Genomic DNA, 26056 nt, shown 5'->3' with positions numbered 1-26056 from the left:
AAGTGCTCCAAAGATACGTGTGGCCATACCTTCCATATTTAATAGAATGGCACTGAAGAATGAATAGGATTTCCTTGTGAGGGAGGTGGGAGTAGAGGTCAGTGTGGAAATGGGATCAAGGAGGTGGAGAGGAGAGCATGGTGGCTGGAGGAGGGCAGGCCCAGGGAGGAAGGGCAGGGTGTGGGTGAGGAGAAGAGGCAGGCCATGGAGGGAGGGCAGGCAGACAAGAGGAAGCGATGGGGTATGGAGTGGGAACATCGGACCAAATGGGTCTGCAGAACTGGTAACAGAAGCCACAGAAGGATTATAAATTGTGGACCAGCATGGTCAATTTAGGGCTTTTCAAAGAACTTTGAGGACAGACTATAAAATATTTAGATAGGTTAGAGAAGGGTCAGAAAGTTCATGAGTGTCCATCATGGGAGAGAAGATAAATTTGTCCTGACCCTCTCCCCATGACTTCTCTTTCCACTGGAGGTGAACAAATAAACTGACAGGCCTAAAAAGTTCCAGGAAAAGCTCCAGGGAGCTCCATGAGTTGGAACATGTCTTTGCATGTTGCTTTTTCCAGAAGCCAGCGGAGGCTGAGCTGACAGGACTCACCATCATCCCCACAATCACCATCAGTACTTCCTGAGCCTTTCTCATGAGCCAGACCCTCCGCAGAGCCCTTTGTTTCTATTAACTCTTCTAAGCTTCTCAACAGTCCTACCAGGCAGGGATTGTTTTTATCTCCATTTTAGAGATGAGATGACAGAGGCTCAGGAAGTTGAACGACAAAGCCACGCAGCCATGGAGCGGCAGCCGGGGGACCCGATCCAGGCTGGGGGGCTCCGTGGTTCTCAAGGCCTGGAAGGGATCTGGATGAGGAGGAGCAAACAGACTGCCTGTCTCGGAGCAGTGCCAGAAGGGAGATTCTCCAAGCCTGAGTCAGAGCACCTGAGATCTGTGTTCTTTCTTCCCCTTTTGAGCCGAATGAGTGATCTTGCCGGTCAGCCCAGCCTTATTTCAGAGTCCCCAGAAGGATGCGGGACTCTACAATCCAGGAGATCCCAACTCATCCTCATCCCTGTTCATTTCAGAGTCTGCGCCCACCTTTAGAGAGCCATATACTCTCGAAAGAGTGCCCCTCTGTCCCCACCAGCCTCACAGGGTCAGTGACATGTTCCACTCCTCTCAGCAGGCTAGAGGTGATGGTCTCCTTCCTTCCTCCTTCCCTCCCACCTCCCTTCCTCCCTCTTCCTATTTTACCAGGTCCTCTTCTTAGTGCCCTCATACCCTTTGCATTCAGGCTTACAGTCTCCTCCTGAGAGGTGTGATAGATGAGGCCAAGGTACATATTAGAAACCCAGGCCAGGGAACACACAGGACTCCTTTCCACCCACACACCAAAGCTCTTCTCTGCGCTCTCATTACCACCAGAGCCTTTCCCAGAGCCTATGTAATTTGGCATTTGGATTCATCCTGCTGGCTTATTGGCACTTTAAAGGCCTTTTCTAATTGGTATCTATTCTCAGTGAGATTTGGCCACCATTATACGAAAAAAGACCCTCTTACTGACTCCTTGCCTTGCCTTTTTTTGAATACAGCAGCAGGTGTGTCTCTTGAATGAGGATTTTTTTTCCCCCAAATGAGTTTGCATTTAGTTAGTTACAAATATGTTCTGCATGTGCACGGGCACACATGCCTATGTATATAAAAACATACGCAAATGCACTTTCAGATTATTTGAACACAAAATCCAATAAGCTCAAATTCCATTTTTGATGTAAATGAATAAAATTTCTTCCTGGAGCATTGTAAGGGACATTCAGCTCACACTGTATTTAGAGATCAGCATCTTTCTCCATTTTCCCTATTCTTTCAAACATCTCTTCCACTGACTGCAAAGAATGCAGGTCAAAAGTATCTTAGGAAATCCCTGGTCTACAGCATGTCCGCCCTTTATTTTAAACCGTCTTAAATATATCCTTATCATACCCAATGCCCTCCAGTATTCTAAAGGCCTTTGTTGCATAAGCAATTTCTCTGTTCCGTGGTGGCTTATCTGACAGTTTCCCATTTACTTTCTACTTATTATTGCACTTGACTTTGAATTTTAAAACCCCATTGTGGGTTTAAAAGATCTTGAAGGACGAAATCAAAACCCTAGATTAGCAATTACTATAAACCTGCTAGAAAGTACCTTTTTTTTTTTTTTTTTTTTTCCTATTTGGGCCAAAGCGAAGGCTTGAAGCTCAAGTGTAATCCAAATGCATCACATAATGAAGCGGATATCCTGGAAAAGTGTCTTTATATTTCACTCAACTCTCTGCCTGACTTCACCACTTCATTCTCACTAACTAAAGATAGTCTGAGAATGATGCCTTTTTTTTATCTGAATTCTGGGGAAATACTTGAACATTAAGCCTCATTTAGGCTAAATGAAAATTCATTTTCTTGCTGCCTTCCCTCTTGGCTCCTTTTCTGAGCCTTAATTGAAAGCAACAGCACCAGGCTGTATACCATGCCACCTGACCAGGAGCTCCTGCACCCCCAGGAGCTCTCTGCCCCAAGTTAAGATGCCCATGGTTTGTCCTGAAAATGGAGAAAAACCCATAGGGGCTTCTTGGGCTCTGAGACTCAGAAGAAAGAGGCAGCTGCTGATGGACCAGCCAGACATCAGCTTCGATGATAGGCTGTTGTGGATATGCTTGCCCTCACTCCCCAGGAAGTCCCTGTAGCTCCTAAACACCCTTCTTTGTGCCCCTTCTCTGCCATGTCTCCTGTGTGTCTTCTCAAGAGTCTGCTTAGCTCTGCTCAACAGGGCTGCCCTCAGTGGTCCATTTTGGTCAAACATCGGAAGAGCAATAGCTAATACTGTGTCAAGTATGCCACGTGGCCAGGACGGTCCCGGCTTGGGAAATAAAAATCTGCATATTCATCACAATGACCCATATCAAGTAAATACTATTATTTTCTCATGTTAAGATGAGGACACTGAGGCCCCAAGTGGTAAGATCAGCTTGTCCAGCATCACATAGCTAGTTGATAGTGGAGTCTGTCTACAAATTCAGGCCATCTAGCTCCAGGATCTGTGCCCTTAACCACTGGGCTACACTAGCCGTCCCCCTGGGTGCTGATTCTTCCAGGCTCTGTGCTAAGTAATGCATGGGTGTATTTTCACATGGTCTTCTAAACAAGTGGGTGTTTATCCTTATAAGGATCTTATCCTTATAAGACCCATATCCAAGTCATTTGGCTAGTGAGTGTAGGAGCTAAACAAATTTATTTCTTCATTCAACAGACATTTACTGAACATCTAAATGTCCTATACTCAGTGCCACAGATACAAAGGTGAGAACAGACATTGCCTCACACTCTCGTGACATGGGGCAGGCAGACATTTATCGTATCTTTCCACAAATGGAGCCATCATTGCAAAGTTGGCTGAGAAGACACAACACAGGAAGCCAGTGTAGGGGTTCTGACCTCACTAGCATTGGGGGGCATGTGCTGCTGGCTGTTCTCAACAGATCCCCTGGGACACATCCAGGGGAATCCAGGTGACAGTGAAGGTATTAGGGCACGGATAGGCAAAACAAACAAACAAACAATGATTGTCAACAAAGGACCAGTGTGTGCATAGGCCTGGCAGTGGAGGACCCAAAGTGAGTCTGCAACACTGGAAGCAGGCCAGCAGAGCCAGGGAGGTTTGTGGGAATGCCTTGTCATCGACTCATCATTCCATTGGCCACACTACTCCCTCAAGGGGAGGGATTCCACTGACCCTGCTATCATAGCAGATTCTTAGCAGCAAATTTTGCTTTTCTTATTTCATGAGACAGTTGCAAAAAGCATGCTCTCCAGTCTCAGAAACATGGTCTGTGATGCGGACAGGCATGATTTCAAATATCCCTGTGATCTGTCACCCCTAACATATTCCATCAGAGCTCCATTTGCCAAGAAGATCATGCAGGTGAAAACCCTTATAAACAGTGACGTGCTTTACACATACCCGTGTTATTATCCTTAACAACAGCTCGTTCCAGATGATGCATGCACCTCCTGCAGGAGTTAATATATGTAAAGTGTTCAAAATGTTGCCTGGCTCCAGTAAACCACTGTATAAGTGTTCACTATTATTTCTACTATTCTGCCTCCCTTTTTTTCCCCCCCCAGGCTTGGTCTGAGGAGGATCTGTGCATCATGAAAACTGTTTTATGTGTCCGTGTTCCTCTTTTCTTACAGGCCAGAACAAAATCTGCTTCATCCCAGGCATGGTGGGACCTATATTAGAGATGACACTTATCCCCGAGGCTGAGCTCCGGAAAGCCACCATACCAATCTTCTTCGACATGATGCTGTGTGAATATCAAAGGAGTGGGGATTTCAAAAAGGTAAAAAAAATGAGGCTGGAAACTCATGGCATCCTCTCTAATCCCTAGACCATTTCCCCATAATGATATCCTCGTTCCATCTGCCTGGGCTTCATTCAGGAGCTTGACGGTAGGATAGAGACATTATTCACGTGCCCAGAATGAGCTGGCAGATCGGATTTGGTCACTATTCTATCATGCTTTCCTGCCCAAGGCCAAGATTAAAATGCATTTTCTTGCTGTGGATCAGCTTGGTCCCTTTCTCAATAGTACAAGTTCCCTAATCCCTACCTAAGAGTTCCCTCCAGGTGTGTCCAAAGAGCCCATCCCTTCCACCTGCCCCCATCTTGGACCCATCTCTGTCCAGCGTTTTCTACTCCGGGACAACCTGGAAGATCTACATTGTCTAGAAAGAGCCAACCTTTCCAGGAGTCCTAGTCATACATGAGTTAAAATCAACAGCGAATGGCATCAGAGACCCGTTGCCCAGGAGAGACCTGCGGGGCTGCCATGGCAATAGGGGGCTTTCCCTAGCATGAAGGAAGTGAGCAAATAGCGTGAAGCACAGGTGTCATTGGCCAAGTATTTTCATCGAAAAGCCCTGTTGAGCTTGAAGAACAAAGACCACTTTCTGGGCCCAGTGACTGCACTGACAGTGTAGTAAACAACCATTTATAATTTATAACGGGTCCTGGCAGTCCAGTAGTTTCCCCATAGTTCAGGAAGGTTGGTGTTTAAGTCTTATCAGGTTCCCTCAGATCTTGATCCCCTGTCTTCTTCACCACACCTTCCCACCTGGTTTTACCTTTAATGGGCTCTTCCTCCTCCTCCCCCAGCATGTCTGCCTCTCATTCTAGACCATCTCCTGCCACCAAACAATTTCCTTAAAACAGATACTTAAAAAGCAGCAGAATTCCAAACTGCCTTTCCTTAAAATCCTTACAGATTTTACCCCTTTCTCACTTACTGGTTCTCTGATCCTCACCCAGTAACCCCCAAACCTTCCTGCTTGCATGCAGAGCCCTCCGTACTCTGGCCTTCAGTCAGCCTTTTCAGCTCTTATCCCCACCTCTCTTCCTACCTCATCTGTTCTCCCATTATTCCCACAGCTCACCTGAACTGGGATGCCTCAGTCAGCATCCTCCTCTGTGAGTTTCTCTTTCCTGCTACTACTCTGCCCTGTTCACGGTCCTGCAGGCCAACACCTGAACTCCTACTGATCTTGCAAAGCCCATTGCAGAACTGGGTCCATTCAGACAACTTTTCCCTCTATTCCTACATCATTTTATCTCTCTGAGGTATGATGGTTACATACTGCCGTGCCTTGTACTCATTTCTAAGTACGCTCTGCCTCTTCCTCATCCTTATCTAATAAAAGTGACGATGATGGTGATGATGATAATGATGATGATGACAGAAGTGACTGCCATGAACTGGATGCTTACTATCTGTCAGGCACTCTAAGTACTTTCCCTCTGTTAGTTCATATGATCTTGTTTATTGCAAACCCATGAGTTAGGTAGCATTATCATACCCATTTTAAAGATGAAAATATTGAAGCCTAGAGAGGTAAAGTCACTTGCTCAAAGTCATACATCACCAAAAAGGAGGGGCAGAGACTGCAACACAGAGATCACTATGGTCCCCAAACCCTGCTGTGCCTACAGCATTCTCCAGCCCCAGGTACCGTCACAGTAAATGTCGGCAGAGTGAAACAGTGCACGCCATCCTCTCCAGCAGTGCTTTCTCAAAACAGGTTCCATGGAGCACTAACCCAATCAGATGCTCTAGGGAAGGGGATTTCGAGGCTGAATACCTTTGGAAGTCACTGCATATGGTAAACCCCTCTTGGAGATGTCCAGTGCACATTAACATAGTCAAAGCACTGAGGCATTCCACTGTAAACAGTATTTACAGTGCTCAATTTCTCAAACTTATTTGTGCAAGAAGTATCAATTAGATGTGCCATTCTGCCAATCACTTTGGAAAACACTGTTCTAAGAGGGGAAAGACACTACATATGGTCTTCAATTTACAATGGTTCAATTTACGATATTTTGATTCTACGATGGTGTGGAAGTGATACACATTCAATAAAAACCTTACTTTGAATTTTGAATTTTGATGTTTTTCTGGGCTGGCTACATGCAGTATATTCTCTCTGTGAGCCCCAGCTCCTGATGAGCCGCCTGATCATGAGGGTAACGACTGCCATACTTAGAGCCATTCTATGCTTATACAACCATTCTTTTTCACTTTCAGTATAATGTTCAGTAAATTACATGAGCTAATCAACATATTATTATAAAATAGGTTTTGTATTAGATGATTTTCCCAAGCATAGCCAATGTAAGTGTCCTGAACACGTTTAAGGTGGGCTGGGCTAAGCTATGATGTTCATTAAGTTAGGGATTTTAAATGTATTTTCAACTTAACTATATTTTCAATTTGCAATGGATTTGTCAGGACATAACCCCATTATAAGCCAAGGAAGACCTGTAATTATGTCTTATGATACCAGTGTGAGAGGGTACTCTCCTGTCCAGGGATTAATTAGCAGGAGATCTCTAGTCCCAGAAAGGCTAGTGACCAGCTGTCTCCTCGGCAAAGGGCCTTAAAAGAAATCAGGTTGAAGAGGTCAGATAGAGGAAGATACCATATCCAACCAGTTGGGATCAAGAGGAGTGAAAGGTGAAACCTAGAGAAGGTGTTTGAAGGCAGTTTACAATCTGCTGTCTCTTAAGGGGTAGTGAGGTACATGAGTCTTGGGAACACGTAGAGGGCACACGATGGGAGACGAAGGGAATCATCCTTACCCACAGGTCAGCACTCCCTCCAGAGGTGTGTGCTCCCGATGGCTCAGAAGATGTCCTGGGAGCAGATGTGCAAAGGAAACACTTCCAAGTACCTGACAGTATGCCATATTTAAAAAACAAGCAAGCCCGTCAATTCTAGATTATGACCTGACAGTGTTGGTGTCTTCACGTGTTTAGTAGACTTCACAGGCTTGCCCAAGTATGATTTTTTTTTTCCCCTGAAGGATTTCCTTATTGTGGCATCCCCAATCTACCCACCTGTTCTCCGTGAATGGGGGTCATCCTTGGACTTCTTGCTCCAAGCTGTGTTCAGTGTAATAATGTTCCCCAATTGCTCCTCTTAATTTTTCTCTTATCAAAAGAGACAGGACAATCAGGCTGACTAATGGGGCAGCTTTCCATGAAAAAACCAGCTGGTGTACTTGGTGGGAGCTCAGCTGTGGAATGAGCAGATCCAGGCATGTCTTCTTGGTTCTGGGTAAGCAGCTCTGGAAGGTGTCCCCAGGAAAGGAGGAAGCCAGTCCACATAAACCCCAACCCATCCTGATGGCCAAATCTAGAGTGAAGCCTGGAACTGGGTCTGAAATCCAGGAGGCATTGCATGCAAACTAGCATTAAGGAATGATACCAAAATTATCAACTAAGAACCAGGTGCTTGTAAAATAACAGGATTCTCTTTCTAAAATTTGAGTTTCTTAAAGGAAATTAAAAAATCAAGAATAAAAGTTAGCCGGACCCTTTCTCCCAGTTCACACAACGCCCCCTGACCTGGTACCCAACATCTTGAGGTTCTCTTGCTGGCCCGCATTTGCTCTGGCTCTCCCTTTGATTTCTTTACCTGAAGAGATTCTACTCATCCTTCAGCTGAGGTCTCACATTTTGAGAGAGCCCATTGTGCTTCCTGATGGATGCAAAGGACAGATTTACTCAAGCAGGATGTCCAAGGACTGGAACTAGGACAGGAAGGGGTTAGACCCTGATGGACTTAAGGAGGGGGTGGGGATGGGGAAAAGGAGGCTCTGGGGCAATCTCTCTTTCTGCTCTGAGTTTCTTTTGCAACCTCATTGCCAGATTGCCCTGTCTTCTCTTCTAGCCCAAATAAGATAGCTGATGATGCATTTGACTGATAACATTCATCCCTCATGAGTACAGCACTTCACCCAAGACCTTTGCAGGGGTTTCTGTCCTGTGCCTCGGACTGGGTGTTCCATCCCTGGTACATTCTGCAATTCCCTTGGTGGGGCTACGGACAGGGCAGTTTTGGCAAAAGGAGCCTTGGGTTGCCACACTGTGGCTGGCATGGCCGTGCCTGGTCAGGGTGAAATGCATCCTGTCCTGCCTGCATGGGGCTCAGGCATATCACTTATCCCACACTGCGTGACAATCTACTCAAAGATCTGACTCTATCATGAGACTGTGAGTTCTTTCAGGGTTAAAGCCAGTCTCTCAGTCCTGAACTCCTAGCACCTATCAAATATCCTGTCATGAATATGGTGGGAACCATATCAGTATTCCCAGGATGAATGGAGGTCTCTAGACCTGCATCCTACCACATTCCAGAGGAAAAGCCTTGGCACAGGGAGGAGCATTCCAGTGAACATTTTCATAATGTAGGGTATTGTGGGTAGCTGACCATTGCTTGAATAATCCCCAGAGGCTGGGTAGATCAGTTGTCCTCCTGGACAATTCTTCATGGAAGAAGGGGTTTGGGGGGTTTCTAGGTGAAGTTGGTGGGAAGGAGTGGGAGTCCTGGGGCGCAGAGGCTGAGAAGAGTGGTTACTTATGATACAGATCATAGAAAGGACTGTGGAACAATTAGCCTGAAGGTCTGAGTTGCAGCAAACAATGGTTCCAGAGAAAACCCTCTCTCAGAGATGGAAGAGGTAATAGGATTTGATAGCAGCACCTAGAACAGCCACTAGAACACGGCACAAGATCGGTAATTATTTGGTGAATGAATTAACGGACAGAGATATCAGTGCAGCAGATCCCACTGAAACTGAATCTTGGCATGGAGCAATGTGGTGATTCAGATGGCTTAGAACATGATGTAGAAAAGAACAATCGATTCAATAAATATATACTGGACAGCTACCATATTGTCTACTTTAGTGTCAGATGGGCTTGCTGCTTCTGGGCTGGTAAATTTGGGAAAGTTATTTAACCTCTTTCAGCCCCAGTGTCTTTATCTGTGAAATGGATATCATAATACCATTATAGGTCCCCAAACCAAAGCTCTACAGGGAATAGGAATGGTCTGAAGCAGGCAGGGACAAGGTAAGAATTAGGAAGCTGTCCTGATTCCCATCTCACATGACATTATTGTCTCCCGCTCTCCCTCCTGCCACGCCCCAAGTCTGCTTCCATCCACCCCCAGACAACCAGCATTTCATAAACAAAGGAGGCCAGAGGCTGACTTACTGGGGCCTGTTCCATCCCTGCTATCTCTCTGCCATCCTGGCCTTTCACACTGACTATCCCCCGGCCCCTCACACAAAGTCAAAGTCAGCACCATACCTTTAAAGAAGAGCTCCTCTTTCCTAAATTTCACACTTCTGCAGGATCTTAGGCAAACCAATAATGAAAATAGCCAAAATGTTTTCAAGAAGTCAGGAGACCCCACGGAAGCAATGCAGGGAAGGCCTGATGCAAATGTGAGGCCTGCATGAGTCATTGTGTTGGAAGAGAGAGGCCCGCCCAGGAGGGCTGGGCTCCTAGAGTTCACTTCCTTTTCCCTGATAAGGGCTTTTTAAGATTCCTGTTGGGTCTCTGTAGCATTGACTTCTATGAAAGTAACCTGCAGGTGCCCCTAAAAGAATACCTACCTTTCAGGGGTGGGGAGGAGTCAACACTGTGATGCTGGTGTGGTTGTGGAGGAAAATGTAATTGATTTGGAGAAGGCAGAAGCTCTGCACAGTGGCACAGCATAGTGTATGTTTAGGAGCAAATGCTGGGCCCTTGGGACTACTCTGGCCAAGTCCATCCATCCTTTGAAACCCAGACCAAGGTTTCGCTTTGCCTCAGTTTCCTTCTTTATAAAATAGGAATGATGATATCCATCCCCCTTGGCTAAAGACTAAGTGAGATTACGTTGCCATTGACAATGACGATGTCATGAAAATTGCCAACAATTATTGAGCACTTACTGTGTGCCAAGCACCATGCTAAATCTTTCATGTGTCTTTCCCATTAACTCCTCCCAGCACCACTCTACATAGATGCTGTTTTAAATTTCCTTGTAATAGGTGAGAAAAATGAGCCCCAGAAAGCTTATCAATTTGACCAAGGTCACATAGTGGGGAAAAAAGTCAAAGCAAGACTGAAACTAAGTCTCTTGGCTGCCAAAAGCTGTGGTCATAGCCACTCCTAAGCATGTGCATGCTGAGGGGTGGGGGGAGGCAAAACAGCCTGCAGTCCGCCTTGGGATGTGCCTGACTACAACCCTCACTCTCCGACCTGCCCTAGAGGGCTCAGGCATGGATGGCATCACCCAGCTCTGCAGAACCCCTGGCACCCTGTAATTTCCTTCCCTGCAGGCTCTTTTGTGACCCTGTGACAAGTGCTTATTTACCTCATGCACTTCTCCGCTCTAAAGGCAAGTTCATCACATGAGGAGGAATCATGCCAGCATTTACCATTGAACAACTCAGACAAGAAAAAATGCTGTTTCTTTCCTCCCCCAGAGCTGCTTTCCAGTAACATCCAGCGTAAATAGCATAACATTAGCAGTAATCATTAGCAGATCAGCAAACCCGAGGCATACCTGAGTTTATGGTCTCCCTGGTGCTTTATATATAAAATCCTCCAGTCCTCCTAACTACCCTGTGCAATAGGTACTACTATTATATTGATAGGCCAAATCTGTCCTGCTACCTGTTTTTGTAAATAAAGTTTTATTGGCATACAGCCATGCTGATTTGTCTATTATCTATGGTTGCTTAGCGTTATAGCAGCATAGCTGAGTAGTTGTGACAAAGACTATCTAAACTGCAAAGCTTAAAATATTTACGGTCTGATCCTTTACAGAAAATGGTTGCTGACCCCTGTTATAAACTCTGAAACAGGATTAGAAAGACCTGCTAGCTTTCCCAAAATGGTGGAGGGAATGGAGCTGACATGTCTAGATTGCCAGATAATCTAACATCAGAGCCCATGCTTGTAGTCCTTCAGCATATTTCTTCCTGCCCTAGGCTTGCTCAGTAGACCTCTCTAATCAACATAGCCCCAACCCTTGACTCTGGATGACATTTCATGCCTACTAGATGCTTAGTATAATGCATCATATAATGTCCATGATTCAAGTGCAGACTAGTAGCCCAGACCCTGGTCAAATTGGCCCCCATCTAGGTCTCCATTCTAATTTTTTTTCCTTTCTCTCTTTCTTGAACTCTGCTCCTGCTGAACTGCTCTCCTCATTTTTCTCTACATTCCTACCTCCATCATTTGCTCAGTCCATGCCTCTTACCTAAATGCCCTTCCTTTTCACATTTGTCACAGTTCTATCCATCTTCCAGGTTTTGTGTATCTCCTTCCATAAATCTTTTGCAACTGTGGAAACTCACAGGAAATTTTCTCATTTGTGCTCTATCAGCACAAGCTTCTGGTCCTTTCCTTTGACCCTCAGCACACAAAAGTGAGGGAACAATGGCACCACACATGTGAGCTGAGGGAAGAGTGACTCCAGCCCCGGCCTTTCATCACCTGAAGACTCCAACCAACTAGACAGGGCTTGATCCTTTGTGCACTGAAAAGAACCTGCCGAAAGGTCTCTGCCATTCATAACAGACTTTAGACAAGGCACTGAAATTCCCAGAGTCTCTCCTACCCAAGAGAAAGGCTCCACTTACTTAAGTGGGGCCAGTCCCAGGCTGGCTGCTTTTCACACATTTTTACATTTAAAAGTGATCCTCCTTGGGGCGCCTGGTGGCTTAGTTGGTTAAGCATCCAGGTCTTGATTTCTGCTCAGTCATGGTCTCAGGGTCATGAGATCAAGCCCCAAGTCAGGCTCCATGCTGGGTGTGGAGGCTGCTTGAGATTCTCTCTCCCTCTGCCCCTCCCCCCCTGTTTGTGTATGCTCGCTCTCTCTCTCCCTGTCTCTTTCTCTCTCTTTAAAAAAAAAAAAAAAAGCGATCTTCCTTAAATATGACCTCCAGACCTCAGGGAGCTATTTTAAGGACTGAGGGTAGAGAGGTTGGGTGAGGAGCCAGGAGTACCCAACCAAAGACTGCTTTGACCTTGGTGACCTTTGCCAAGGGCCTCCTTCCCTTCTCCAGATGTCAGTTTCTTATTTAATGGGAAAATTGAGACATGCACTGCATGGTATGGATGGACTCATTGGGGCATGTTATTAAAACCATACAAACCGTTTTACATTACAGCCATGAAAAGGGACCCAGTGTGACCCTTTAAGATATGGAAAAAGCCATGAACTGAAGCGAGTGAGAAGCTTCTTCATGGTGAAAGTGGGGAAATAGAATACCTTCTGTCTTCATTGTAACAAGATTGGTGGGACTGTGGGTACGTGCTCACTTTCAAGTCACTTACCTAGTCTGATTTCTGCCCAGTACAGTTGTCCCCAGTCCTTGCTTTCTGAGGCATCATGACAGCTTCAAGTATGCAAACATGACAGCTTCAAGTATGGGTGGTCTCAGGGCCTCAGTGTCTCTCCATCTCCCTCTTTCTGCTTCCATTTGTGTTGGTGTCGTTTCCAGGCAGGCTCTTTCACTGTGGCCATCTCCAGCAGTCCTGGCTTCTAACTTCCATCTCCATGTGGAACAGACAGACTCCGTGCTAAGAGTTCCAGCACAGCCTCTGAGTCTCACTGGCTTGGCCTGAGCCTTTATTAATCTTAGTGTCTAGTTGATGAAAGAGACTGATTAAGAGCTAGGCCTGGGTCACGTTCCCGTACCTGGAGCTAGGGAGGCATGCTCAGCTCACCTGTATCCCGAAGACTGAGACTAGGGCCCAGGGCGATCAATGAAGTGTGGAGAAAGGCTGGCCAGACAGGCAAAAATGCCAGCTGTCCATTCCCCAAAGACGGAGGGCTCTGTAGTGCACCTCCACGTCCTTGCACACGCTGTGTCCTCCGCCCTCCGCCCTCCACTATGCCTTTTCCCTTCCTTCGCACACTTTTTTTTTTTTTTTAAGATTTTATTTATTTATTTGACAGACAGAGATCACAAGTAGGCAGGCAGGCAGAGAGAGAGGAGGAAGCAGGCTCTCTGCAGAGCAGAGAGCCCGATGCGGGGCTTGATCCTAGGACCCTGGGACCATGACCTGAGCCAGAGGCAGAGGCTTTAACCCACTGAGCCACCCAGGTGCCCCCTTCACTCACTGTCTTTCTCCCTGTCCTCCCTCCCTCCTCCTCTCTCTGGTGCTTACCATCTACGTTTCTTCCCCATGGTCTGGGAACTCCACAAAGACAGACATGGTGCCCTGCTCTGTGTGCACTCCCTGCTCCTGGCACTGACCCTGAGAAATGCTGGGCACTCCACAAAGCTTTGGTTAAAATAACAAATGGGCTAATTTCAACATTCAGCCTCCTAATGTTGTTCTTATTGATTTCCATCTCGTATTTCTTCAGTTTGAAAATGAAATCATCCTCAAGCTGGACCACGAGGTGGAAGGGGGTCGAGGGGACGAGCAATACATGCAGCTGCTTGAGTCCATGTAAGTCCGCGCCCGCGCGTGGGAGGAGCGGGGGATGCAGGAGCTGGGGACGTGGGAGGCCAGAGCTCTCAGAAGGCTGGGGCCTCCGGGGGCTCCCCACCCCTACTCCAGAGATCTGTCCGTTGGCTCCTCGTACTGGAGAAACTCCACTTCTGAAAGCAACCTCAAATATCTCTCCCTAGAGAGACTGTTTCTTTGATATTGATGGAATAGGACAGATAAAAAGAAACTTTGCTGTATTGGGAAGAGGAAAACAATCCACCAAAATGTTCACTTCTTTTACCTCTTTGCTGTGAACTAATTCTTGCTAGTTTTTCCTTTTTTATCTTTTAATCTTAGACAGACGTTGATCATGATCAACACACCTGGAGCCCACGCAGGACACGGGGGCTGGGCCAGATGCTCTCTGGGCACGGCCTCATTTAGCTGCATTTACTCTCTGATCCCGGTGTCACGGAGCTGGCCCCTGAGGCTCATGGGAGGGGCTTGTCTGAGGAAACCAGAACAAGCTGGTTGGATGGGCAAGCTGGGACCGGAACTAGCTCTGCCTGACTTCAGGGCTCAGGCCTGAGTGAGGCAGTGCGCCATGGTCCCCACAGCACTTGCAATCAGGACCCTGTTTGGTTTTAACATCTTACTGAGATATAATTTATACACTCTTCAGCCCACTGAAAGTGTACAATTCAATGGCTTTTAGTATATTTGCAGAGCTGTACGATCATAACCACAATCTGTTTGATGAACTTTTTTGTGCCCTCCCAAAAGAAACCCTATGTCCTTTAGCCACCATCCCCCCCTACTTTCTGTCCCTGTGAATTTGTCTGGTCTGCACATTTCATATAAATGGAATCAATATACGGTCCTTGGCGCCTGGCTTCTTACATACGAGGGTCACCCCACGCTATAGCAGGTGTCAGTGCTTAATTCGTTTTTGTGGCTGACTGATATTTCACTGTTTAGACACATCCCATTTCGTTTATTCACTTACCTATTAATGGATATTTCAGCTGTTTCTACTTTTTCAACTATTAGGAATGATGATGCTATGAGCATTTGTGTGTAAGGTTTTGTGAGGACATATGCTTACGGTTCTCTTGGGTATAAACTGAGGAGTGGAAATTGCTGGGTCATCTGGTAACTCTATTTGGTCTTTTGAGGAACCATGAGACTGTTTTTTCAAAATACTGGACCACTCCCATTCCTACCAGCTGTGTGTGAAGAGTTCCAGTTTCTCCCCATTCTCCCCAATACTTGTTAATAATCTGTCTTACTAATTAGAGCCATCCTAGTGGCTGTGAAAGTGATATCATTGCCATTTTGATTTGCATTTCCTTGATGGCTCATGAGGTTGAGCATTTTTTCATGTGCATATTGGCCACTTGTATATAGTTGGAGAAAGACTTTGGGTTTTAGCCCTGAACCCACCACCTAGCATCTCTATAACTTTGGGCCAATCACCATCGTTAGCCTCAGTATCTCCAGCTGTAAAATGGGAAGAATAAGCTTGTGGTTATTTTAAAGACTGAATAACTCCAAAGCATCTGGCACACAGGAGGTAAAGCTAGTAAGTATACTTTGTTCAGACACCTGATCCCCAGTTTCTATCTCCATGTCAATTGTCCCCTTTCCCCAAGAAGTACTTCACCGAAAGTTTGGTATTGTGGCTCAGACATCCCAGATTTCTTCCTAGTTGCATATTCTCTGATCTGTATGATTCTCTGATATAACTCGGACTTGGGGTTCTTTTTCCAATCCTTTTTGAATATTTTAACTTCAGCAACGAAAGCAAAACTAAAGGCCTTTCTCTAACCCTCACAGTGACCCTCCTTCCCCCCACTCCAGAGGCAGAGCAGATTCCCAGCAGTACCCTGTCCCCCTTCTGTCACTGTGCACAGCCCTCACTAAACACATGGATTGCAAAGGTAGCTCAGCCGGAAGGAGAAGCTCACTGTCTGCCCCTCGGATGGGTACCGAGACTCACTGTCCAGGGGAAAAAGTGACATTTTGCCTGAGTCAATGTTTATTTTAAAGTTCTAAAAAAGAAAATCTAAATATTGACCATAAGTGAAACCATTTACGGTGCTGGCAATTTCCATTTTTATAAGCGGATAGGGCTCTGTGGTAGTCTTCAGATGATCAGCAGGGTTTTCAAATCCTTCCTGAGTGATTATTTATAAAAGGAATCCTTAGAGGTTGAGGAAATTAAAAGCAGCTGATTATTTTTGCTCCTGAGATAGAGGTGTGAATGATTTCTATAAAACCAATCAAATCCAACCAGAGGAGTCAAGGTCCCATTAGAATGTCCAGCGGCCAGGTCCTTGCTTCTTCCTTTGAACTTTCTAAGCCTCAGTTTCCTTATCTGGAAATTGGGGATAAAAATACTATCCAGCTCTTAGAGGTTTTTTTTTTTTTTGAGATTATGCAAGAGAAGTCATGTAAAGTGCTTAGCACAATTTCTGGTAACTAGTAAGTAGTCTGAAAATATTAGCTATTATTATTGTCGTTCTTCAGGTAGATGCTGATGTGGTTATTTGAAGCTATGAGCCTACCTGTCATTTCTCCTCCAGGCTAGTCACTGTCAGTTCCTCCAACTCTTCTTCTCAGCCCTTCATTCAGGGCTTCCACTGGCATGTAGGGCCTCCCGTGGACAAACACAATCCTGTGAGTACATGGCTTAGGAATATGATGGTGCCTCTGTGAATAGATCAGGGTTTCCCTTCCTGTGGCAGCTGCAGCCCTGCTTTAGGGCATAGAGTGGAGCTGAATTTCAGCCTTTATGGGCTCTTGTGCAGTGCACAAGCCATACAACCTTACACAACATCCCACTCCTCCCTATCCTCAGAAATGTCCTCAGAGCCCACTGCCATTTGTCCATAACTGTCTTAATGTGAGGGTCCCACACTGAATGGAATAATTAGACACTCTATCCTGCTTTATTCCATCTGGAATAGAATGGAAAAATTCCATTGAGAATTTTTCTAGAAGTGGCAAGGGAGCTAGAAAGCTGAAGAGGACAGAGAATGTGTGCTCTAGGTCCAAGATCCCACCCAAATCAGTTCATTACCTGAAAGAAGACCTGTCATATGTGGTGCTGCACACATCATTTTTAAAGGAATGAGTGAAAACCGAGTTCCATCAGCACTGACAGAGTTGGCCTGGGCCCCTCCCTCCGAAGGCCTCCCACACTGAATGCAAATCAATTCCAGGGCAGGGTGAGCTCCCTCCAGGCCCCTCAAGGCAGGAGCATAGACATGGAATGGCTGGCAAGTGCTCTGCCACCTCTCCTTCCATTGAGTGAAGAATTATCTGCATCACCTAGAGGTTCCCAGGACCATTTTTCATTGTACTTGTCCTCAGCTGAGGATTCAAAGGAAGGGAAGAGCTGGGTGACCTTGGCAGGACCTGTGGGCCTCAGGCCTCCTCTATAGATTGATGATGTTAATAACGCCCAACTCAAGGAAATTTTGTAAGTATTAAACAAGACAACCAATAAAGTGGGTTTACACAGCATCTGGAACACAGGAAGTACTCAATACATGATAGTATTAATATACTACAGTTAGTTTTTATTTCTGTATCTGCTTCCCCTGCTACACTGTGATTTCCTGGAAGTCAGTGTCTTAATGATTTCTGAATCCCTAGTTCCTAGAACAGTATCTGTTGAGTGGATTGGTAGATGGTGGGTGATGGTAGACGATGAACAGCCAGGTGATTTCCAAACAATCTGCCGATCTAGCTCACCAATCCTAGACCGTATGAGCAGCTTTCTTGCCCTATGCCTAAAGAATAGTGAAACTAAGAAAGCTAGGACTGTGTTCTCCTAAACCCATGCTTCACAAAGGACCAATAGCACTAGCATCATTCAGGAGCTTTTTAGAAATGCAGAGTCTTGGGCCCGAGGCCAGATCTACTGAACCAGAATCTATTAACAGAATCTGCTAAGCCCCAGGTTATTCCCATGCACACTGAACTTTGCAAAGCCCTGGACTAAAGGAGTTGTTCTTCATGTTGCCTGCATACTGGAATCACCTAGAGAACTTTAAAAATAAAATACTGCTACCTGGCTCCCATTCCCAGAGATACAAAGTCATTGATTTTAGGGTGGGCATCGAGCTTTATAAAATGCTCCCCTGGGGATTCTAACATGTAGTTGGGACTGAGAACCACTAGTCTGGCTGCACTTAGGCGGTGAGATACCTTCTGGGTCTGAGCTGCCTGGGAGGCCATGAGGAATCACACTCCAAACACTGGACAAACTTTGTCACATTGTTATTAGCTTGTGAAGCAGGCTTGGAAGTGACTGTCCCAGAAGGAGTCAGGCACAGCTGTGACTGAGCTAGACAGGCCTAAATCACAGAGCAATTTGCATCTCTCATTGAGAGCCAGGGAACAGGTGCTTCTCCCACAGAGAAGATGGATTTGTCTGATCACAGCCACAGTTTGAGATGTTGCCTCCTTGCAGCCTGGTTTGGCTTCTGGGAGGAAATGACACTCCAAAGTCCTTGCCTTTCTCACCTTTCCCTCCTAGGAGCTCTTGGGACCTAAGCTGCCACAGGGAAAATAGCCAGAAACAAATAGTAGCCTGGGTAATTCTTGTCTACTCAAGATGCCTGAGAACAAACCACAGTGTTTCTCTGTGGGAAAATAAGGAAGTATTTGGCTTGATTCCCAAGGTCACCGCTTATTAAGAGTGATTTGGGAAGGTCATTTAACCTCTCTGAGCCTTGATTCCCTCATCCATGAAATCAGGGGAATAATTTTTACTAGTCATAATTATCATGATGATTTCTTAAGAAAAAGTAATGAGGAAAAAAATAGAAAAGAAAAGAAAGAAGGAAAAGTGATTACTACAGTGTCTGGTGCAGAATAAGTGATTAATAAAAAGCAGTCATTAATCAAAATTTTAATCCATCTGTCTCCCTTTGCCTAGCCTGTGGACCTCCTGAAAGTAGACATGATTTTTTTTTTATATATTTCTTATTTTTGTCTTTCTCCCCATACCCACCCCACACAATGCCTATTATAGTGCCCAGCAACTAATAGATGCTTAAGGAATGTCACATTTTTTATTTTTACTTTTTAAAATTTAGAATACCAATATGACAACTAATGTAAATTTTTCAAATAACATATGCGCATTTAAATTTTAAAAATGAGTACTTTCTCCTCCATTCTCCCACCTAGACCCCTTGTCAGAGCAACCGCCATTAAGAGTTTGGAGTTTGTCCTTCCTGACCATGTCTGGTACATACAGAAATATGTGATGCAGACGTGCAAGTCTACTTACAAATGCTGGAGCCAGAATGTTGATCTTTAACAACTGTATGACTTGGACAAGTTAGTTGGCCTCACTGTGTCTTAGTTTCCCCATCTGCAAACATCCCATCTCATAAGACAATGATGGGAGATTGAATGATTTGCCATTTGTGAGACGTTTGGAGTAATGCCTGGGACATGGTAGGTTCTATGTGAGCTGGTTAATAAAAAACAAATATTGTTCTGAGACTTAATTTTTCTCAGTGACCTGTATATTTTATGCAGAGCTTTTTGTGTCAAAGCATATTACTGTCTCATACTTTTTAATGTCTTCATAGAACTACATTTTGTGAATATGCTTTAATTTATTAACCATTTGCCTATTGATGGACATTTAAGATGGTTTCAACTATTTCACTGTAGACACAATTTGTAAGTATTATAAATCTTTGCATGCTTCTGGGAATATTTCTGTCAAATAGATTCCCTGAAGTAGAATTGTTGAGCCAGAGATCGGGTATGTACACTTAAAATTTTGATAGATATTGTGAAAATTGCTACTCAAAAGGTTGTACTGATTTACTCCCTAGGTGGGTGTGTACAAGTCACCATTTCCCCACACCATTGCCCACACTGGACATTTTTTTCCCCATTCTGATGGTGGGTGGAAAAATTAAATATTTGCTAAACTGTATGGACAAATAAGTGTGTAAATGAATATGTGATTGAATCAATGAACAAAATGGGTCAACACATGAACCAGGGGAACTTGGATTCACTGGTTTATCTGCTCCCCTCCCCCACCGGCACACTGGCCATGAGCTCACTGACCTCCCTTCTCTGCCCACAGCCTGATGGAATGTGCTGCAGAGCACCCGACTATTTTCAGGTCGGTGGAAAACTTCGTGAACCTGGTGAAAGGCCTCCTGGAGAAGCTGCTCGATTACCGGGGTGTGATGGCGGACGAGAGCAAAGACAACCGCATGAGCTGCACCGTGAATTTGCTGGTGTGTGGGCTTGGCCACCTCGCCTCAAGGCCCCATCAGACCAGAGTCCTTGGGGCAGGCCTGGTGTGGGGTTTCGCTGTGTTTTTGATAGAGAAGTAGTGCTCAGGGCTTCGCAAACCAAACAAAAGTGGGATTGAATCCCTACTCTGCCACCTGCTTGCTCTGTGTCTTGAGGCCAATAATTTCATTCCATGCTCAAGTTTCCTCATTGATGAAATGGGAATATATGTTTTCTTTAGTATTAAAGAAATACATCATATGGAAGGGAAGTGACCCTAGAAAATGGTGAAGAGTATGAGCTCTGGAGTTACATAGCACCTGGGTTCTCATCCTACCTCTGAAAATTAAAAGAGCAGACAAGTCCAAGAAGTTTTCTGAAGGGTTTCATTGTCTTATCTGTTCTATAGAGAAAATAATTGTAGCTATTTCTTGGGTTCTGCAGTCCAGGGGCATAGTTAAATGCTTACTACAGATTACTTTCTTTCTCTTATGGAATGGAGTAATCAAATAACCAGAATTTACAGCAAAGTAGCATGGGCCAGGCCAACCAGAGCAGCTAATCTCAAGTCCAGGCCCTTAACCCCTATACCACATGACCTGCCAAGGGTCATGAAAAGTCTCCCTTCATATGTCCTGCCATACGGCCATGGGACAGGTAGTAGCAACCCTAGCACTTCACACCATCGCTGGTTTAAATGAATGAAGTTGGCCAAAAGACCGTGCGGCATCCATTGTATCAATGCCCCCCTGCCATGCTCAATGCTCCAGAAATATAAATCCTGTCCTATAGCTCCTTTGTGTGGTCTCTGTTTACCCTAAGTGGACTCCCTTTTTAACAGCCTAGATATTGCCATTGATTTTTTGAAAGGCCAAGGGGAGTTTAAAAATCCTGATTACAGCAGAAAGGAGTTCACTGCTAATAACTCCACCAGGTCCAATTTACATAAAGAACAGGAAGAGGGGTTTTCCAGGGGTTTAGCAATTTCTCTCTACAGAGAGGCAGAAGTTAGTTGAAGAAAATGACCTTCAACAGTCGAACTCTGACCAGGGAGAGAGTTTGGGACAGGACGATCCACAAGCAATTTTAATTAGACCCTGCTAGCTTTTGGTGTGGTGTAAACATGGCATCAGGAAGGAGGATAGGAGGAGGGTGTCAGGTAGCTGAGATCTAGTGTGGCTCTGCCACCCGCTCACTGAGTACCCAAGAACACACCACCTCCTCTCTCTGAGCTTCCAGTGCCCCCTGGGTACACTGGGTTAAACCAGGTTCTTCTCAATGTATGGCTCAAGGGTCAGACCATGACCTCTTGGCTCACAACTTGTGAGGACTCATTTACAAATGCATGAGATTAGGTGGAGATTAGGTAGAGCCCAGGGCCACTACTAGTCTACATGAACCCCAAGCCCGAGTTGGGCTTCCTAGTATTGCCAAGTTTAAGTGTTTTTGACTGTGGAGTCTCCTCGTAACTGCTCATACTGCTGTACCAACAGGAGTTATGATCCATTATTCTCCCTGAGATCTATTACTATTCCTGTTACTCTGATTACTGCTATTACCACTGAGTCCAACCAGCTTCATCTGAGTACTAGGTCTGAGCTTGCCAACATCAAGCTGCCTTTTGTTGCAGACTCTGTCAAAGTGGACTGCCTCCATCTTGACAGTGCCCCTTTCAGCGCAGCAAATAGCTCAACTTCACCCCTGATATATGATGGCTGGGGTACCCCCTCTTTCCCTATACAGTCTAAGATTCAGGGAAGTGACTTTCAAGGAAGAATCTCTTAAGAAGGGTGTTTGACGCATTCAGGGAAGTAAATTTTGTGCTCCCATCTCAGGGCCCCCAGATAGAAAACAGCAGTCTTCCTTGCATCTCCTTCTCTACGCCCTCTACCCCTGCCATTCTGCAAAGAAAAACACTCATCACTGTTTTTCCTCCACTCCCTAGAATTTCTACAAAGATAACAACCGGGAAGAGATGTACATAAGGTAAGATTTTTGTTTTCTAAAACCCAGACCTGCTGTGTCATTCTCTTGCTCTGTATTCTTTGGTGGTTCCCCACTGTCTTCAGGATAGAATTTAAACTTACCTTCTGAACACTAGGTCCCTCTCTGTCTGATTCCTATCAATGTTTCCAGATTCAACTCCTTTCATTCTCCTATAAGCAGCCCCCCATACTACATGGACTTCTGTGACCTGCCATACTGTTTTCCTGTGTCCACAGGCCATACTTTCTTTAACCATCTTTGTGGACTGAGATGGTGAATTGCATCTACATTTGTTGAAGGCTGGCACATGAGGCCCAAGTCCAGGGTTTATGAAGCATGTAGTGAGACCATTGGCCAGCCCAGTTTCAAAGAGAAAAAAAATACCAAGATGCATGATATCTGCTTCCTTGTAGACACTTAAAAGACATTTATTTGAATATATCACGAAGGGGGGCTTTTTGGGGATATTAGCCTGGAGCAAAAAACTCCCTTGCCAGTTTTTCTCAGAATCTCATATTTTTTTTCACCAAGGTTTTTTTTTTGTTGTTGTTATTTTTACTCATTACAAAAATAATGCATACTTATTACCGAAACAACAGCAACAAAAAACTTATAAAATATAGACAAAAACAAAAGACATAAACTACCATAATCCATACATATTCTCAGACCATTTTATATTTATATATAGATAGAATTCTATGTGTGCATATTTTTTACAAAAATGAGATCATATTGCTCATAATTTATTCTTTGCTTGACAAGAATTCCATGTCAACCGATGAATTTCAACATCATATTTAATGAAACTATAAAATTCTCTTTCCAGAATATACCACAATTTATATAGCCAGTCCCATACTGTTGAACATTTAGGTTGTTTCCAACTTTTTTCTATCATAGATAGCACAACAACAAAATTTTTAGACATATGTCTTATGTGCCCAAGCTCTGTCTTACACATATCCTCGTGAGACAAGAGCCCACAAAGAGAAATTGACCAGAAATTTAACAAGTATTTTCTAGTCTTTTGACCCATTCTGTCAAGGGCCAGAGACTCCAAGTCTGAATCTACTCTGCTATTACTGCAGATATTTTTAGGTACTTAGTTTAGCATTATTCCAGGAATAGGAACTATTATTTGGATAAAAGATAATTCCATAGGCTGTCCTAAGCTTCGACAGTATTTATAACATCACTAGACAGGACTTATTATGGCAGTACAAAGCTTTGGAGTCCAAACGGCCTGGGGTCTTCACCTTGTCTTCTCTGTGACCCTTGATAAATTGACCCAGTCTCTCTGGGCTGAAGTTTCCCCTTATAGAATGTTTCCATTCTACCTTCTGTTTTGAGGATTAAATGAGATGCTATAGGTAAAGTGTCTGGCACATAGATCCATCCCTCCAACCTCTTTTCTCTCCTTCTTGTTTTAGAAACACAGATGGTGAGCCCCAGATCTCCCTAAGCTCTGGAGATTTGAGTTCTGTTGTAATCTAGGAAAACTGCATTTGCCTAAACCAAACAATGTGACGGGGTATAGTCAGAAAACCTGTTCTGTTTGGCAGGCATAGTATTTAAAAACATTTTTAAATTGGTTGCCAAAATTTGAAAATCTAGAGAGTTTACATAAAAATAAGAACTTCCCTCTTCTAAAAAACTCAGAAGGTGTAGCAACACTGTGCCCTCCTTCTGTTCTGACAAACCTGGAGTACTCTGGCTGTGACCCTGTCTCCATTCCCCATTGAATTTCACCCTGCTTACCTCACTCAAGCTACCCATCTGGCCTGTGTAGGTGTTTGAGCTTGAATCCCTGGTCAGGTCCATCAGGATGTTTTCCTTTGGCATTTATAGTAGGTCACCAAATCCTTGAGTTGGCAAAGGAGAGGAGAGGGTGCCTTTGTTGATCAAGTAGCTGAAGGTAGCAGGAAATCTGTCCCTCTGGCTGCTCTCTTAAAGGTTTTTGGACCCAGCCATCTAGGGATTTAAGGGACCAAGGATGGGCAAGAAGATATAAGATAGGATTCACCATGCACATAGAAAACCTCTAAAGAAACCTGTAGGAGCCTGTAAAGGTAGAACACATGCTCAACACTCCCTACATGCAAGCCACATGTAATTCCACTGATAACTCTGATTGATGGGAAGAAAAGTGAGGGACAAGAGTGCAATGGCCATGATTGTAGAGGCAGAAATTGTTGATGCTGAAACCTGATTCCAGCTATTTCTTGCTCTACTTTAACTTAAATCTGTTTTTTGTTGTTGTTATTTTTAAAGATTTTATTTATTTATTTAACAGAGAGGGAACACAAGCAGGGGAGTGGGAGAGAGAGATACTCCCCACTGAGCAGGGAGCCCGATGCAGGGTTTGATCCCAGGACCCTGTGATCATGACCTGAGCCAAAGCCTAACTACTGAGATACCCAGGGGCCTTAAATCTGTTTTCTTATCTATGAAAGGATGATTGGGAGGATGAATTGATATGACATATAAAGTACCCATTTGTTGGATGAATGAAAGAGCAAATCTTTCTACCTGGGATATTTATCCCTCACTCATCCCTTTACTTTTAGATCCTAGCCCAACTGCCATGCTATAGAAACTTTTCTAGAAGTCCCTCCTCTCTCCACCTAGATGAATTCTGTTCTCATGGTACCACAGACCTCTCCTTCACAACATAGATCACACATGAATTTTTGAAATGTAGAGTCATCCCAGTGTTCAGAACTGGAACTTCATATTGCAAAGGGAGAAAAGGTGGAAATGTGGTTGTGGTTGAATAGTGTATTTTTCCTACTGACAGCTTAAGGTCTCCACATGAATATCCAATCTTGAGGCCCTGATCCACTTCTTTTTCTTACCAGAAAACATACTTGTTTTATACCAAGAGAACACTGAAGACAGCTGTCCTTTATAGTGCTGTGGCTTTTTCATTTTCCTGGACTGGTACAATGTTTAGAACACAGGCTCTGGAAACAATTAACCTGGGATCATGTTCCAGCTATTCCAATTATTAACACAAGACTTCTTTTTTTTTTCAAGTATTTTTTTAAGATTTTATTTATTTATTTGTCAGAGAGAGAGAGAGAGAGCGTGCACAAGCAGGCAGAGTAGCAGGCAGAGGCAGAGAGAGAGAAGCAGGCTCCCCACTGAGCAAGGAGCCCAATGTGGGATTTGATCCCAGGACCCTGGGATCATGACCTGCACTGAAGGCAGCGGCTTAACCACCCAGGCATCCTAACACAAAACTTTTGGTGAGTTATTCATCTTGCCTTCCTTAATTTCCCTTACTTGTCATATTGCATTGGCCAGAATCTTCAGTATCAAGTTGCATACTGGCTGGGATGGTACTTAAATTCTCTAGGCCATAGTCTTTTCATCTGGAAGTGAGAATTCTCAAAAAACCCATCTCCCAGGGTTGCCATGAGGATTAAATGATCTAAGGCTTTCAAAATCCTTAGCATGGTACCGGTCACACATAAAGTATCTCACTAACACTAAAGGCTGCTGTCGTTGCCCATGTAGGAGGAGCTGATTATTGAAAATGGAGGACTCCTTTGTGATCCTAAGTGGTGCCTAGTTGTTCTGTATGACTCTCACCTGGCCTTACCTCCTGCCTCCTTGTCACTGAACTTGGTAACCTAGCATATTTCCCTGCACAGGTACCTGTACAAACTCCGTGATCTTCACTTGGACTGTGACAATTACACAGAGGCTGCCTACACACTCCTTCTCCATACCTGGCTTCTCAAGGTACTGCCCTTCCAATGAAAGTGATTTGTGCTAGGATCTCTATGGGGCCCCAACAACAAATTAAAGAGTTAAGAAAGAAATAGAGAAAGAGAGAAAGGAAAGAAAGAGAAAAAGAGGTAGAAAATGAGGGAGAAAGAGAAAAACAGAAAGGAAGGGAACAGATGGAAAGGAAAGGGGAAAGTAAGGAAAGAGCTGAAAAGAAAGGAAAGGAAAGGG

General features: G+C 44.6%; 1 protein-coding gene across 1 annotated transcript in view; it reads left to right on the top strand.

Moving 5' to 3' along the window:
* The window catches only part of LOC111140871 (dedicator of cytokinesis 2), a 406275-nt gene that overhangs the window by 344065 nt on the left and 36154 nt on the right, over window positions 1-26056 (top strand). Inside the window, exons 33-37 of the mRNA XM_022493104.1 lie at window positions 4231-4379; window positions 13758-13843; window positions 19950-20106; window positions 22050-22090; window positions 25750-25840. Of these exons, the coding sequence (XP_022348812.1) occupies window positions 4231-4379; window positions 13758-13843; window positions 19950-20106; window positions 22050-22090; window positions 25750-25840 (524 nt within the window). The remainder of the gene's footprint in view (window positions 1-4230; window positions 4380-13757; window positions 13844-19949; window positions 20107-22049; window positions 22091-25749; window positions 25841-26056) is intronic.

This window comes from Enhydra lutris, unplaced genomic scaffold (assembly GCF_002288905.1).
Source record: "Enhydra lutris kenyoni isolate GAN:26980312 unplaced genomic scaffold, ASM228890v2 scaffoldscaffold5, whole genome shotgun sequence".
In the NCBI taxonomy this organism is placed as follows: Eukaryota; Metazoa; Chordata; class Mammalia; order Carnivora; family Mustelidae; genus Enhydra; species Enhydra lutris.
The sequence above is the reverse complement of the archived record's forward strand: the minus strand, read 5'-3'. Positions and strand labels throughout refer to the sequence as shown.